Source organism: Cyanistes caeruleus, chromosome 6 (assembly GCF_971803275.1).
Source record: "Cyanistes caeruleus chromosome 6, bCyaCae1.hap1.1, whole genome shotgun sequence".
Lineage (NCBI taxonomy): Eukaryota > Metazoa > Chordata > Aves > Passeriformes > Paridae > Cyanistes > Cyanistes caeruleus.
In genome coordinates this window covers 44,473,886-44,488,400 of record NC_141706.1, presented here as the reverse complement: position 1 = coordinate 44,488,400, position 14,515 = coordinate 44,473,886, and the positions used below count along the sequence as shown (strand labels likewise).

At 38.6% G+C, this 14,515-nt stretch overlaps 1 protein-coding gene across 3 annotated transcripts in view; it reads left to right on the top strand.

Moving 5' to 3' along the window:
* Window positions 1-14,515, top strand: part of SLC25A21 (solute carrier family 25 member 21) — a 236,191-nt gene that overhangs the window by 200,011 nt on the left and 21,665 nt on the right. For all 3 annotated transcript variants that reach the window (XM_086891704.1, XM_086891705.1, XM_086891703.1), the window contains exon 4: window positions 14,261-14,327. In XM_086891704.1, the coding sequence (XP_086747830.1) occupies window positions 14,261-14,327 (67 nt within the window). The remainder of the gene's footprint in view (window positions 1-14,260; window positions 14,328-14,515) is intronic.

The following is a 14,515-nucleotide window of genomic DNA, read 5'->3' as shown; positions in this document are numbered from 1 at the left end:
AACTGAAATTTATACTATAAATGTTAAAAGATTTTTAACATGAAAGTTGATTGTACACAAATGGCAGATGTACGCTACTGCTCCACTTTTTTAATCTCTATTTTTACCTTAAAATATAAGAATTAGTGCTATACTATATATATATATATATATACTATATGCTAATGCCTGGTCCTTTGTTGCAAGGCAAAGTTTTGCCAAATTTCTCTTCAGCTCTTCAGGCCTAGGCTTTGTTTGCAGTTCTCAACATTTTCGGTGACTAGGCTGGTTTCATATTGCATCAGTTCACCCACTTCCAAGAAAATGTTTCCAAAGGCTGTGTGTACTTCTGAAAACATGAAGACTGAGGTACCACTGTTTTCTTTAATAACTGATGAAAATAAAATGTTAGTGATTAAAATCTATGTGGTTTTACTTGATTTGGACATATCCCACAAAAGATTAAAAAAAAAACAACAACCAACTAAAAGATCATCCATTACCAGTGGGTAATTTCCTGGACACCAAAATGCAAAACGCCCAAGAAAATTTTGCAGCTCCTCACAATTCTCCGTGTGTGGAACTGTGCGCAGTAACAGATGTTTCCACTGCCACAGAATTCACTAAAAACTGCCAGGGAATTTGGCCCAGATGTGCTATAGAATTACAGTGACCCTGGTAATAGTGAAACTTTAAGAAGCAAACACCAGATGTCCAGTAAAATGGTTAAAAATGAGATCCAAAGCATTTTTTTTACCACATCATCACAAACAAATACAGAGTGAATGAGCTCTAAATCTAAAGTACTACTTTTTATTTGTCATCTCTAAGACGATTGTGCTCTATGTGCTTGACTTGCTGTGATATAGTGCCACTTGAACATAATGTCTTGTAGGAAAGCTGCATTCCCAATGGCTTAAATCCCTTTGAAAAATGAATTAATTAGACAGGTATATGCATTAAACTTAATACAATGTTGCATTTTTCTCCTTAGCTCCTTTCTCTGCTCATTTTGCTTGAAAAGTGACTGTGGCTATGTGTGTGCTGTGCTGCTGCCTTAGGACAGCCAGGATAAATGAACTGCTGTTAGTGCCAGCTAATGTAGTTCTGCTTTAGCTCAAATGGTAGCAGACTCGAGCTGCAGTACCAGTGCTCCATGCACTGCCTCATTCTGTCTCTGTATACATGGGAAATGTTCTCCTACAAAGTACAGGTACTCATTACATTATGAGGCACTGCTTTGTGGTTTCTAAGGGGTCCATGTAGGGCAGACCCTGGAAACGATGGAAAGCATTGCATCTCTCTTTCCACTCTATTGATTATTTATGGGTTTTTACATCCCCAGGTGTAAGCTTCAGACATTCATTATCTTATTCATTAAGCCATTTTTAAGTGTCTCTAAACCAAAAAATCATTTCTCTTACAAACCCTGAATCAAAATATAGAATTCATGAAAGGCTGCTTGTGTTTGTTAGTGGTATAGAACTTTACAGGACAATAGACATGCTAACAAGAATTTTAACTTGGAACTGAGGTTATAGCCTTCATAGATAAAAAAAGCAGAAAAATATAAAGGGAGAACCACAGGTACAAAAAGGTCTTGGATGCTTAGAGAAAAAATTAAGGAATGTATAGTCTCTGAAAGCAAAGGGATAATTATGTGCTCCAAAGTCTCTTAAAACATCTTTGTAAAAGATGTGGTATAAATGCTATTAAAATAAAGAGGGCTACTCTGACTTCAGTAAGAGGTGAATCACTGAAGAACTGTCCATAGCGCTGATACTCACCATCACACAAGAAAGAGTAAAAATTTGTTTACTACAATGTATGTTCTTCCCTGGAGGAGAAACTCATCATAAACCAACCGGTGCATCATGATAGAATAAAAGTTAAGATAAACTGCAGATTTCAGAAATACTCTGCCTAGCTATTTATGAATTCTCCAATTTTTTATTTATGCAGCTTTTTAGATGATCTTCAGCTGGCCTCAGGTGATATCCTTGTCTGAATTTTTGTAACCCAAAAGGAGAACTCAAGGCTGTCGACAAACACTGCTGAGTTTTGCAGGGTTTTTTGCCATGTTGCCAGTTTTACACAGTTTCAGTACAAAATAATGAACTGTGTAGCTCCTCTTGAACTATAGACATACATCTTATTAAAAGCTCATTGACAGTAATGGACTTTTCAGCATTTTTACCTTACAGCAGAACAGAACCCATAAAAGAACCTACTGCATTGTGTATCAATGCTGATCAAGTTGGATGCTTCTTTTTTTGGAGCATTGCCTGTGGATGCCCAGCACGCCAAACGACTTTACTAAGTGTTCATTCAAGAACTGCTACAATTACATCCCAAATCATTGCACTTGGAGCTCTCTGCCCACCCCCATCTTGCAGCACTGCTTGTAGCACTTCTTGTCTTCCACAGCTGTTTGCAAGGAAGCAGCCTGTTACCCCAACATAGATGTGTTGTTATGTCCTTGCTGGCTGTACTGTCCATAGGAAAGGTTTTCACATCTCTACATCAACTCTCTAGAACACCATGTAATCATGGGGTCGTGCCTAGTGATGTTTATATCAACTTTGTAATGCTGTCTGGTGATGGTGAAGAGGGAAGTGGTGTAGCTGCAAATTGCAGTTACACTCAGATGTGAGATCATGGCAAACAGCGCTGCTGTAGAGGTGTCATGGCAATCCCTGGCTAATCTCTCTGAATTCTAGATCCAGGACAGAGCTGGTTACCAAGCAAGCTTCATGGCAGGTTTGTGAGTTCCAAAGGAAAAATGATTCTCTTTTGGAAACTCAGTGAAAATTAGAGATCTAGAAGAAAAGCAAATTTGATCAAAAATTACTTTCGTTTTGACATGTTGGTGGTTATAAAGGTACTTCTATTTTAAGTAAATGCAGAAAGTTTTGAAACAAAAAAAAAATCACGCTGTAGACTGTAAAATAGCATGTGTTGTATTTACTTGAATTGCTATATCAAACGATTTGTTCATTTTTTCAAAGTAAAATACCTTTTATGCTTTTAAAAGTAACTTAGGAGGGAGGGTTCATTTGTTTTGTTTATTCAGTGCCCAAGTGGCAAAATTTCTGCAGAAGAATTCAAGTTGTGAAGAGTGTTGGAACAGAAGAGCATATTGAGAAAAAGAAAACATTTCAAAAGAGATGTTCAGGTTAAACCTGCTGAGGCAGGTCTGCTGCTCAAAGAACACATTGCAAGCTTTTTTAAAAAATAAATAATCCAGTACAAACTGCCACATCACCAAGAAACAGACTCCATTACTTTTTAAGAAAAATCCTGTCAGGTTTCTTTACAGATGCCTTTGCAGATGAGGACACTGTTGGCAGGTAAGACAAGACTATGTAAAACAAGAGTAGACCACTGAATAATAAAAAGCAACAATAACAACTATTAGGATAATTAGCAATTAATAATATTTAGAACAGCAACTTCTACACTATTCTTCACACATCTGCCTTGCCTGTTGATTTGGTCTCAAAAATTAATTACATAATACTGTATCACAATCTTGTAGCAGGATTTTCATCAATAAAATATATCTCTGGTGCAAATCCTTGAAAAATCTGTTTCTAATAGTTTAACAGTCAAAATTTGTCTGGCATCCTTTGGTAAATCTTTGGTAAATCTTAATTTCTCGATCATTTAGCCTTACCTTCCTGGTCAATTTTCTCCTAGAGAAACTCAGAATCAAGGTTAGTCACCTTACAAAGTAATCACATAACATCATAATGCTTTATGTTGTAAACTATGCAAGAAGGACAAGAAAAATGTCATCATAGTGTGGGCCTATCATCATACTGAAGGTAGAATCTGTTTGAAAACATTTCTGCATCCTGACTAAAAAGGGACCTTTCATGTTTAAAATGTATTGCGATTAAAAAAAAAAAAAGATTGTATTAGCTGTTAACTCTTTTTGTTGTTAGATGAGATTAGCACTGAGAAAATGTATTGACCCATATGGTATTTTTAGGGTGTTTTAGGTGCATGAGGAGTTGGAGGTATCCTTTTGGGCATTGCTCCTGCATCCATGACTGTCAGAGTGTATTGTGGAGCTCCATATGACAGAGTTTTCGTAGGCAGTGTAACCTGGGCTGGAATGAACTCTCTGGAACAAGGGGCTGGAGCTGGGTTTCACACCTGTGCCCACACTGCACAATGGCCCTGCAAAGCTAAAGGAAAAGATCTGTGACACTGTACCTAGGGACAGTAGCTGTAACTGTAGGAAATTTGTGGTTTTCAAGGAATTATTTTCTTGCTCTTAAAATTCTCTGATAACTTGCATATAAGAGCATCCATATTTGATGACACTCACAGGTATTTGTGTGTCTTTAGGCAGGTATTTGCCACTGATGCAAGCTTCCTCCCACATCTGTGTGGTAATGCCTTTCACTCCTGTGGTATGTCTAGATGCCACAACTGCCTGCCAGGTAGAATTTCAAGTGCTGAAACGTGTACATGTTCATGGTGCTGTTCACTGCCTGAATACTGCTACGAATTCTGCACACTTTGGTCTCAGTGCATATGGCATTTTTGCTCTCTGCTGGTGCAACTCTCAACAGTATTGCTCTTACAAAATCAGGGATCTTTCCTTATTTTCCTCCTACAGGTATTGTAAAGGGAGTAAGAAAAACACCACAAAGGTCAAGATGTTAAAAGATGTTAAAAGATGAAACCAAATTGTTTAGTTCGTGTTTGTATATATTTAATGATGCCCTATTCTTTTTAATGCTAAAAAGAGTAGTTGTGAGCTTTTTTGAAAATTGGGGAAATTATGCATGATTTTTTAGTTTGTTAAATAAATATACTATATAAATATACTATATAAAGCCACTGGCCTAGTTTTACTTTAGACTTGGGGAGATGGATGTGTTTATGAATTCAAGTAATTGCAGACAAAATTTTGCACCTGCGGTTATGGTTGCCTGCAGTTCAGTTCAGTTTAAGTATCTACATCACTGATTGCATCTGTAAGTTAAAAACATCTAAGTAACCTAAATTACAAGCACAAATAATTGCAGGTGCAAAACTCATACAAACACAAAATGATCTCTGAATGTTGGTCTTCAGAATCTCATTGTGAGTTATTCACTGTATCGTGAACCTAGATTCCTCTGGGAGAGTCACTAATCTGTATAATGACACTGAAAGCCTCTTGAATCTCATATTTAACTAGCAGATGGGAAAGAATACATGGCCTCATATAACTCCCTAGGGATAATGCATGTGGATATTGAAGAGTATAACTTATTCCAATGAAGGCTAACATTAACTTGCAATCAAAAATTTCCTTCCTGAGCCACATTTTTTCTGATGGAATTAAAACAACTTAATGTTGTATTTTTATGAAGTCACAACCAATTTGAGTAGAACACATTCCCAGGGCAAGCACAGAAATTCATCTCATGACTTTTCATTTAATGAATCACAGCATCTTTTTAAAACAGAGAAATGCTGTCAGTCTTTTCCAGAAAACACAGCTAATTATCCTCTCTGTGATTTTCATTTTTTATTGTCAAATGCAAATTTTTAACCATATCTCCAAAAACACCCATTTTTTTCCTCTGGTATCAAAACTAAAAATCATTTTCTTGCATTCTTCAGCTTCAATAGACATAGGTGTGGAGCTACTTTAGAACAGTGACTGCTTCCTGTCATACCAGTTATGGCAGTACTGTTGGCAAAAGGGGAAAAAACCCCATAAATTCTCTTCTAGTGTTTGAACAGCTAAAACTGCTTCTGAACAAATGAAACATTCTGCCAATCCTGACAATCCAAAATGCGATGAAGAATTTTTCTGTTTCAGAAGCTCTAGGCAAAGCTGTTTTGGCATGTCTGTAGCTTGTTCCTCTTGCAAACAAAGGGGCAGCTAGAGGGAAAGTCTTTGGGGGAAGAAATGCTGTCAGTTTTAAGAAATGAAACATGTAGACCCACTCTGCAGCCCAGCTAGTGATTACATGCAGGTAATTTTGTAAGAGCCTAAACCAGCTGCCAGTGATAATAACGCTGCCATTTGCACTGATTTGGACAGGAAATACGTCTAACAGATCAGCTTAAGGCTTCCCAGAAGCATGGCCCAAACTGGTATGTCGCTCACTGGGGCTGGGGCCAGACCAGAAGGAAAGCACTTGGAAGGCAGAGGTGGAGGGAGCCCTGCAGGGCAAGTGCTTTGCCAGGCTGACAGCATGGCTGCTGCAGCAGGGGAGCAGCAGAGGTGCTGCAGAAACAGGGGAGCAGCAGAGGTGCTGCAGCAGCAGAGGTCCTGCCTTGCTGCCTGCCAGCCCCCACCACGCTCCCAGGCAGCCCCATTACTCTCTGGAAGCAATGCCAGCCCAGCTTCACAGGCCCTCAGCATTTGCAGAGTAAAGGGCAGAGGTGTGAGCATATCTACATTTTTCAAAATCATATATAATTTAGTTCACATTAATCTATTAGACAAGCAGTACACCATAACAACACTTAAATAACTAATTTATAATCATCCTTGGGGACAAAAATCCAGGACAAGTTGTCCTTTTTCCACCCATGGAAACTGTTGGGACTATGTCATGTGTTACAATGCAAAGCTACACCTTCACCTTCCTATATTATTTTTTCTTAGCTGCTTGGGTACAGCAAAACATAGAAGGCATGTGAGAAATATGTAAACAAAATATAAAAGTAAAAAAGTATAAAATACCATAATTTAAATAGAAAAAAAATATAACAAATATTCCAGTTTTAACTCAATTTTTAGTTCCACAGACAAAAGCAAGGAAGGAAAAGGTTTCCTCTTTCAATTTTTTGAGGGATTTATATTTAGGTGTGTCCTGTAACTCATATAAATTCAGAGTGCAGCTTAGAAAGCCAAAAAATTAGCAAGTGTTTTGACCAAGAGATTGAGAGGTGATTAAAACTCATGGAAGAAGGACTCATTTCTAAGCAAGAATAACAGTCACATGGATGATGGATCATAATAACTTCATAATCTGACCCACATGCAGTAAATACAGTGATGACTGTCATTTTGAATAAGTGAGGGGGATTGATGCTGATTATTAATCCATTTCTTGGCCAGTCTGATTGCTTCTGAGCCAGCTTCTCCACTGTTAGTACTTTCCTGAAGTATCTTAATAGCTTTCACCGACAGCCGCTTCCTTTTTAACCAGTCACTTTTCATACAGTGTGCTGTCCTAACTTATTTGACAGATTTCTTTCATTAATTGGTCTGCTTCTAGAATTCCTATAGCTGGAGGCTTGGTCTTCTTTTAGCAGGTACTGTAACAGTGTTGCTACAAGCACAAGGTAGCTTACAATTCTGCTTTACTTGCTGCAAAAAGTAGTTCTTTTTCCTTAATTCCCAGGTGTTGCAATGAAAGCTTCATTAAAAAGAAAGTGAACTATGCTATGAAAATAAGGATCTAGTATTTAGTGACAGTGTCTAAAATGGCAGATATCTGTACAGCAGACACAGAATAAATAAAGAAATATAGTTGCATGATAGAAGTTCAGAAGCCAGCTAAGCTAGCTGTGTCATTGATAGGTTTATATGAAGTTCCTGTAGAGATGTGTATTTAACATTTGCAGTGGGATAATATACATAGCATACTTCACAAGAAAAAAAAAAAAAGCTTTTTGGAGAGCAACAGAGTGTCCAGGACTGATTTTCTGTGAATGTGTCCAACCTTTAATATATTTTCAAGTAATCCAAACTCCGTGCCAGTTGTCCCAGAATGACACTCAGCCTTCCCTGTAGTGCACCTCCTCAGCTGGGCAAATGGTTGTAAATGCTGGGGTTGAGGGTGGACTATATGTGTGAACTAGTTAGTGGCTTGCAGCTCTCAAAATAAATGGCTAAATATAAGTCCCCTCTTCTCAGCAGTAGGTACTAATTTATGCCTGCCTTCACTAAACACTTGCTTGTCTTTCTGAAACTTCTCAGAATTTAAAATCTTTTCAATATCCAGCTAGGTCCACACAAAGATCATACTATAGTTATGTTAAATATTGCCCTGTGTTCAATTATTTATTTTCTGTTAGTAATAAATTCACGACATGCTACATAGCATGAAATTGAAAGGTACCTTTTCCTGATATATATGAAATTTTAAGCAAATTTAATTATATTTAGACATATTTTCTTCCTCTTTTTGAACAACACCCACCTTCTTACCAATCATGTCTTCAAAATTCCTTCCCTTTGTTTAAATAAAACATTTTATAAAATCTGAAAGCTGTGCATTTGTTTCATGTAAGTGATGTGGTCATGAAAGCCAGGTCTTTTATTTATACTTGGGATAATGCAGAGGTAATGAAAGCAGAATTGGACCTAAGAGGTTTTTTTGTTTCAATTATAAAACAATGTGGGTAAATGCCTTGGGTTTGACAGCAACAAAAGAAAGGGAATATTGTGCTTATGCCTTCAATCAGCTTTATTAGATCCTTAAAGAGAAAATTATGTGAAAGGCAGAGGAAGAAAACAACAAGCTAAGCAAGATCGCAATTTCAGTATAATTCGGAGAAAATAACTGATTTAGGTTGGTCGTCTTGCCAGGGTGAATGACTCAAGGCTTCCAAACAAGAAATGGAAACCAGAAGGATAGGGAAAGTCTGCAAGAACAAATTGAGAAGATGTGATTGACTGTAATGTTTCAAAATCAACTGCTGCAAAGATGAGTTTGGGCTCCTGCCCAGAATACAATTGAATGGTGATGTTCATTTAGACCCTTAATGCTGAAACAAAATAAGATGTAGCTGTGTTTCTGTTAGAAATTTATTTGTTCTTTCCAGTGTCTCTAGCTAGGGATATGATGTCATCTCCTCTTTCTTCTATCAGACCCTGCAGTGATTGCTGTTGCTGCTGTTTCATAATTTTTCTGAACACCAGTTTTTTGAAGGAAGGCTTGAGTCCAGGTGATAATATCTCTCAAATGTGAAATGTCATCACTGTTCATTGGATGGCTTTGAAAAAATTTCGTACTCTGTGAGCAAATAAGCTAACTCAATTGGCCAAGCAAAACAGAAGTATAAGATCTTTGTGTGTGTGTGCATACTTTTTGACTGGCAAAGCCAGTCAAGTTTTTGTTACTATCATGGTAGTTTTTTTAATTAAGTAAATGGTTCGTTCTGCAAAGATTTAAATAACTATCTTTAATGGGTACAATTTGTAAAATGTTATTTGTAAAAGTTGGGGGCAGCCGCTTGTCCTCCACCTCAGGCACAAGAGGTTCTAAAAGTGACTACGCTTTGTGCAAAAAATTAGTCAGTTGACAATAGACAGTGATGGGATGGGATTGTCTTCTACTTCCTCCTTTCATTTATTCCTTTCATCTCACTGGCTGTGCTTACTAACCTTTTTTCTGTTTCTATTTCAAATCAGGAAGGGAAAAAAACCCCTAAACCACAGATCATAATTAAATACTGAGCTAGTTCTTACCATGTTTACTGAATTACATATTGCATATATGGATGTATATCCTCAAAGTTTCATGTGTTTTTAGATTTCTAAACTTAATGTGTTCCATAGGAATAGACCTTAACTCCTTCTTGTCTGTTTTCCATGAAGAGATTTGCTTCCACAGAGAAAGAAGGAATAAAGCAGTGAAACCCACTTAGAAATCCCTTCACATTTTAGGGATTCATAGAAATATGAATATAGTTGCTTGGCTCTGCAGATTCTCCTGGTTCACAGTAGAGGTTCCTCCATCAGAAAATCTTCAGTGTCAGCCTTGCAATAAGCAGATCAGCCCAATGTCAGGTGCAGAGTTCTATCTTTGCACACGTACCCTTGCTGCAGGGTGGCTGACCTGGTGAAGAGGGCTTTAAACCAGGAGCCCCGAGGGAAGGGGGAGTCACCGCAGCTCTGGGGGAGGATGGGGAGGCTGCTGAGCAAAGCACCCAGGGTGATGTGAACCACAGGAACACAACATGAATAAAACAGGGCTCAGCTGGGGCCACCTCAGACATTTGCTTGTAAGGAAGTCTCTCTGAAGAGCCTGCACACCAGGGCACACAGGATGGGACAGAAACAGGATGAACTGGAGATCTGTGTGCAGTTGCAGGGGAAGGATCTTGTTAGGATCCTGGGGATGCAGTGAATGGACTGGGGCTTGGAACACAAGCCTATGAAGAACGGCTGAGGGAGCTGGGGCTGTTTAGCCTGGAGAAAAGAAGACTCAGAGGTGATCTTATCACTCTCTACAATTCCCTAAAAGGTGGTTGCAGTCAGGTGGGGGTCGGTCTCTTTCACCAGGCAGCAACAGACAGAATGAGAGGACACAGCCTTAAGCTGCACCAAGGGAAATATGGGCTGGATATTAGGAAAAAAGTTCTTCACGGAAAGAGTGATTAAACACTGGAGTGGCCTGGGGAGATGGGGGAGTCACCATCCCTGGATGTGTTTTAAAAAAGTCTGGATGTGGCACTTGGTGCCATGGTTTAGTTGTGGTATTAGGGCATTGGTTGGACTCGATGGTCTTGAAGGTCTCTTCCAACTTAATCATTCTGTGATTCTGTGACTGAGGGCTGCTGTGGAGGGATACAGACTCTTTAGGAAGGGCTGGCCAGGAAGACAAGGAGGGAGCAACTGGAGTGCATGGAGCCCTGCCTGAAGATGAATGATGGGAGCTTGTGGATAAGGATTAAAGAGCAGACCTATAGTGGTGACTTGGTGGAAGGCATTTACTATGCCTACTATGCCTACCTACCTATGCTGCCTCTCCTGGAGCAACAAGCAGATGGAGCCCTGTAGAGACAGCCAGAAACAGCCTGGTGTTTGTAGTTCCTGATCCTTAATGGGGACTTCAACTACCTTGATATTTCCTGGAGGGACAATGTTGTAGGGCATAAGCAATCCAGCAGGATTAGTGATAACTTCTTGATACGAGTGGTGTACCAGAGGGTTGAACTGCCAGTCGGGTGGACTTTGACATGCTGGAGAAATGATCTGGCAGGAACCTCATGAAGTTCAACAAGGGGAAGTGTGAAGTCCTGCACATGAGGAAGAGTAATTCCCACACACCAGTATTACATTCAGGGGCAATCAGCTGGAAAGCAGATTTTCAGCATAGGACCTGTAGGTCCTCATGGACACCAAGGTGGCATGAGCTAGCAATATGGCCTGCAACCAAAGGGACTACTGGGCTGCTTTAGCTGCCAGCAGCTCAAGGAATGTGTTTGCTTCCTTTCCCCCTACTCAGCACTGGTTAGACCACAGTTGGAGTGCTTGGTCATTCTGGGCTCCCCAGTACAAGAGACGCATGGACATAACACAAAGAGTTCAGGTGAAAGGCCACCAAAATGATTAAAGGACTGGAGCATCTTTCGTATGGGAGAGACAGAAACGTTTGGAGGAAAGAAGGCTCAGAGGGGAATCTGATCAATGTGCACAAGTACTAAAGGAAGGGTGCACTGGCACAGGCTGCCCAGAGAAGTTGTGGGATCTCCTTCTTTAAAGGGTGGTCATTCTTTAAAGATACTTAGAAGCTGTCTGGACATGGTCCTGGACAACTGGCTCTGAGTGGACCTTCTTGAGCAAAGGGTTGGGTCAGATGACCTTGAGAGGTCCCCTTCATCTTCAACCTTCCTTTGATTCAGAAGCAATGGATAATTGCTTTTCATATTTTCAGTTCCCGTTTCCTTATTATCTTATTATCTTTATAATTATCTTATTATTTCTTTAGAACTTTCAAATAATCCACTGCCTGGTCTAATTCTGGTGACCTGAATCACTGGTATTTCGACATTGGCTTGTGGTGTAATGCTGGATTGCTCTTTAGAAGCTACTACCTGCCTTAAAAGATTGCTAAAATGACAAATGTATTGCTAAAGTTCCTAGTATATCCTTCCTCTCCACATTCGCTCTGAAATCCTTCTCTGAGAACCTCAGAGACTATGGAAATGTTACAAGGTTTATATATCCAATGATGCTGCATGCATTTTGAGTATACAAAAAGGCAACCTGGAAAAGGAACGTGTAAGGCTGGGTAATACTGCTGTGTGTTTTTAAAACTGATTTGTCTACACTGCATATTTGTCTGCTTATGCATCTCTTGCTAATGTAAAAATGCAGACCAAGACTGAGGCTCACTTTTTGTAGTGAGAGCTACGCCAGTGAGTAAAGCAGTGGAGGACATTATTTTTCCAATTCCAGTCATGTGGAGTAGTAGAAATTGCAAGCAGGATGCCTTTTGAAGATATGCTTTCAGGGGTTTAGAATGAGCTGAAAGGAAGAAAGTGTTTACAGGGATCTGTGTTCTTGTAGCTGATCCTACTTGGACCTCAGTTTCAGTTTGAATTCACATTAAAATGTATGAATCACCTTCTTGAAGTTATTTGATATTTCAATTGCTTGTTGAATCAGCAATATGCTCTGAATTTGTATGAACCATTAAAGGCTAAAACGAGCCCAGGACTAAGGATAAAGACCAAGACCAGGCTGGATGGGACGCAGTGAAAGGTTTTCTGCTTATGGCAGGAAGGTTGGAACTAAATAATTTTAAGGTCCCTTCCAGCCAAACCATTCTATGTTTCTATGATTGTATGATTCTATGGATCCAGCACATTTATATTATTATATCCATATATATAGGTATCTACTGGTATATCGATATCTATATTAATAGATACATAAATTATATTTGTATATTTGTTTGGAAGGCAAGACTTTGGGGAAATTTAAACATCTGATGACAACTGAATTCCTTAATCTCCTACCTTTCAGTATTTTGTCATGAAACCATCATTGTGTTAAATGTTCAAAGTGTCCTTTTGTCATCGTCTGGATTTTACACATTGCTTTCATCAGAGTAAGGATAAGCAATATGCCCAACCCAGAACACCTTACAAAGCCTAAATTATTTTATTTATATTGGAGAAGCCTAAGCAGAGAACTCCAGAGAAGCATCTGAAGAATGGGGAAAACGGTATAGCATTTGTAGTATTTTAAATTCACGTGGGGAATATGAATTTCGTTGTTTTCTTTTGTTTTGACATGTAGAGATTAACTATAGGAGAATCTGTTGATGTCATGTCTCTTACACACTCTGCAAAAGTATTCTAAAGAGTAGGCTGCTTTAGAAAGGTGAATCATCACATTCCAACATCACCACCTTTCAACATTTAAAAAAACACAAATGTTTCGCTTTAAGTAATTTTTTTTGTGTGTAGACAGAATCCTCTAACAGTCCTGAATAAATGTGTATACATTCTGAAGATGGATAAATTGTAGGATGTTTTCTTGTTGGCTAATAAGGTAACTTATGACTGTAAGCTAAGAGTGACAATGCAAATTAGATATTGAAAAGGGTTTTTTTCACTGTAAGGGTGTTCAGACATTGGAATAGTTTTCCCAGAAAGGTGGTGGAGTTATCATCCCTGGAGGTGGTGAAGAGGCATCTGGGTCTGGCACTGGGTGATGTGGTTTAGTTCTTTAGAGGTAACAGTGATAGTGCTGGGTTGATGGTTGGACTGGGTGATCTTGAAGGTCTCTTCCAACCTTGATAATTTTATTATTCTTCTTGGTGATTCCACAAGATCCCTTTCTGAATCCTCACCACGCTCTGTCCAGGTTAGTGTGCAGACCTAGCAGACAAGGACTGTCTATTTCTGCCTCACATGGGGATTTTGAAAGCTGCTTGTCATTTAAAGCATTCCAGAGACCCAGCATTATGTATCTACGCTGACCTTGTAAGCAGAGCTCAGGCTCTGTAAATGCCACGTGTGCTGGCATGTAGCAGGCTGTATATATGTAGGTAACTGGAGTTAAAACTGAGTTGCTAAAAGAAAATCTTCATACATTTTGAGTCATGTTTAAAACTAAACTTTAAAATATGTCTGACCTAGCATCTGAGGATGAGCAAGCAGTGTTTTTATATGCAACTTGAAGTCACAGTTTTTTGCCAAATCTGTATTTTGTGATTTTGACTTCAGTTTTTAATATAAACATTGTTGTTCTAAGCAAATTAAAACAATGAAATAATACTTCTTTTTCATTTTCAAAAATGTTCTTTACCTTTTGAATACAATTTCTTGTATTTCAGTAAAAAAAAAATTATTTTTACATATTCATTGCTGATTTCTTTATATCATCTCTCCAGCACATGATATAATTGATAGCACATTAATTGTTTAGCAAGCAGAGAGTATCATTATTTGTCTGTATGCCTGGAAATGCTGTAAAGTTAGCTGCTTTACTCAAAAGCTAAAATAGAATTGGTAGTATGGCTTTGATATGTTGTTTATCCACACAAAAATAATTTCTTTTTTTTTTTTTATTTGATAGATTACTCGGCTTCTACAAAGGAATACTTCCTCCTGTCTTGGCTGAGACACCCAAAAGGGCAGTGAAGGTAAAAACCCCATGCTTCCTCCCTTAAAAATATAAGCAGGGACAGTGGCAGCTGTAAAACATTTTATTTCGCCCCCACTGACTGAGATTAGAATCTTAAACTTATTTGGCATATTAATCCTCTGATTTTTATTAGGAGGAAAGTTTCCTGTTGATAGCACAATAAAAACTGTCCTTGATTAAGAAGTG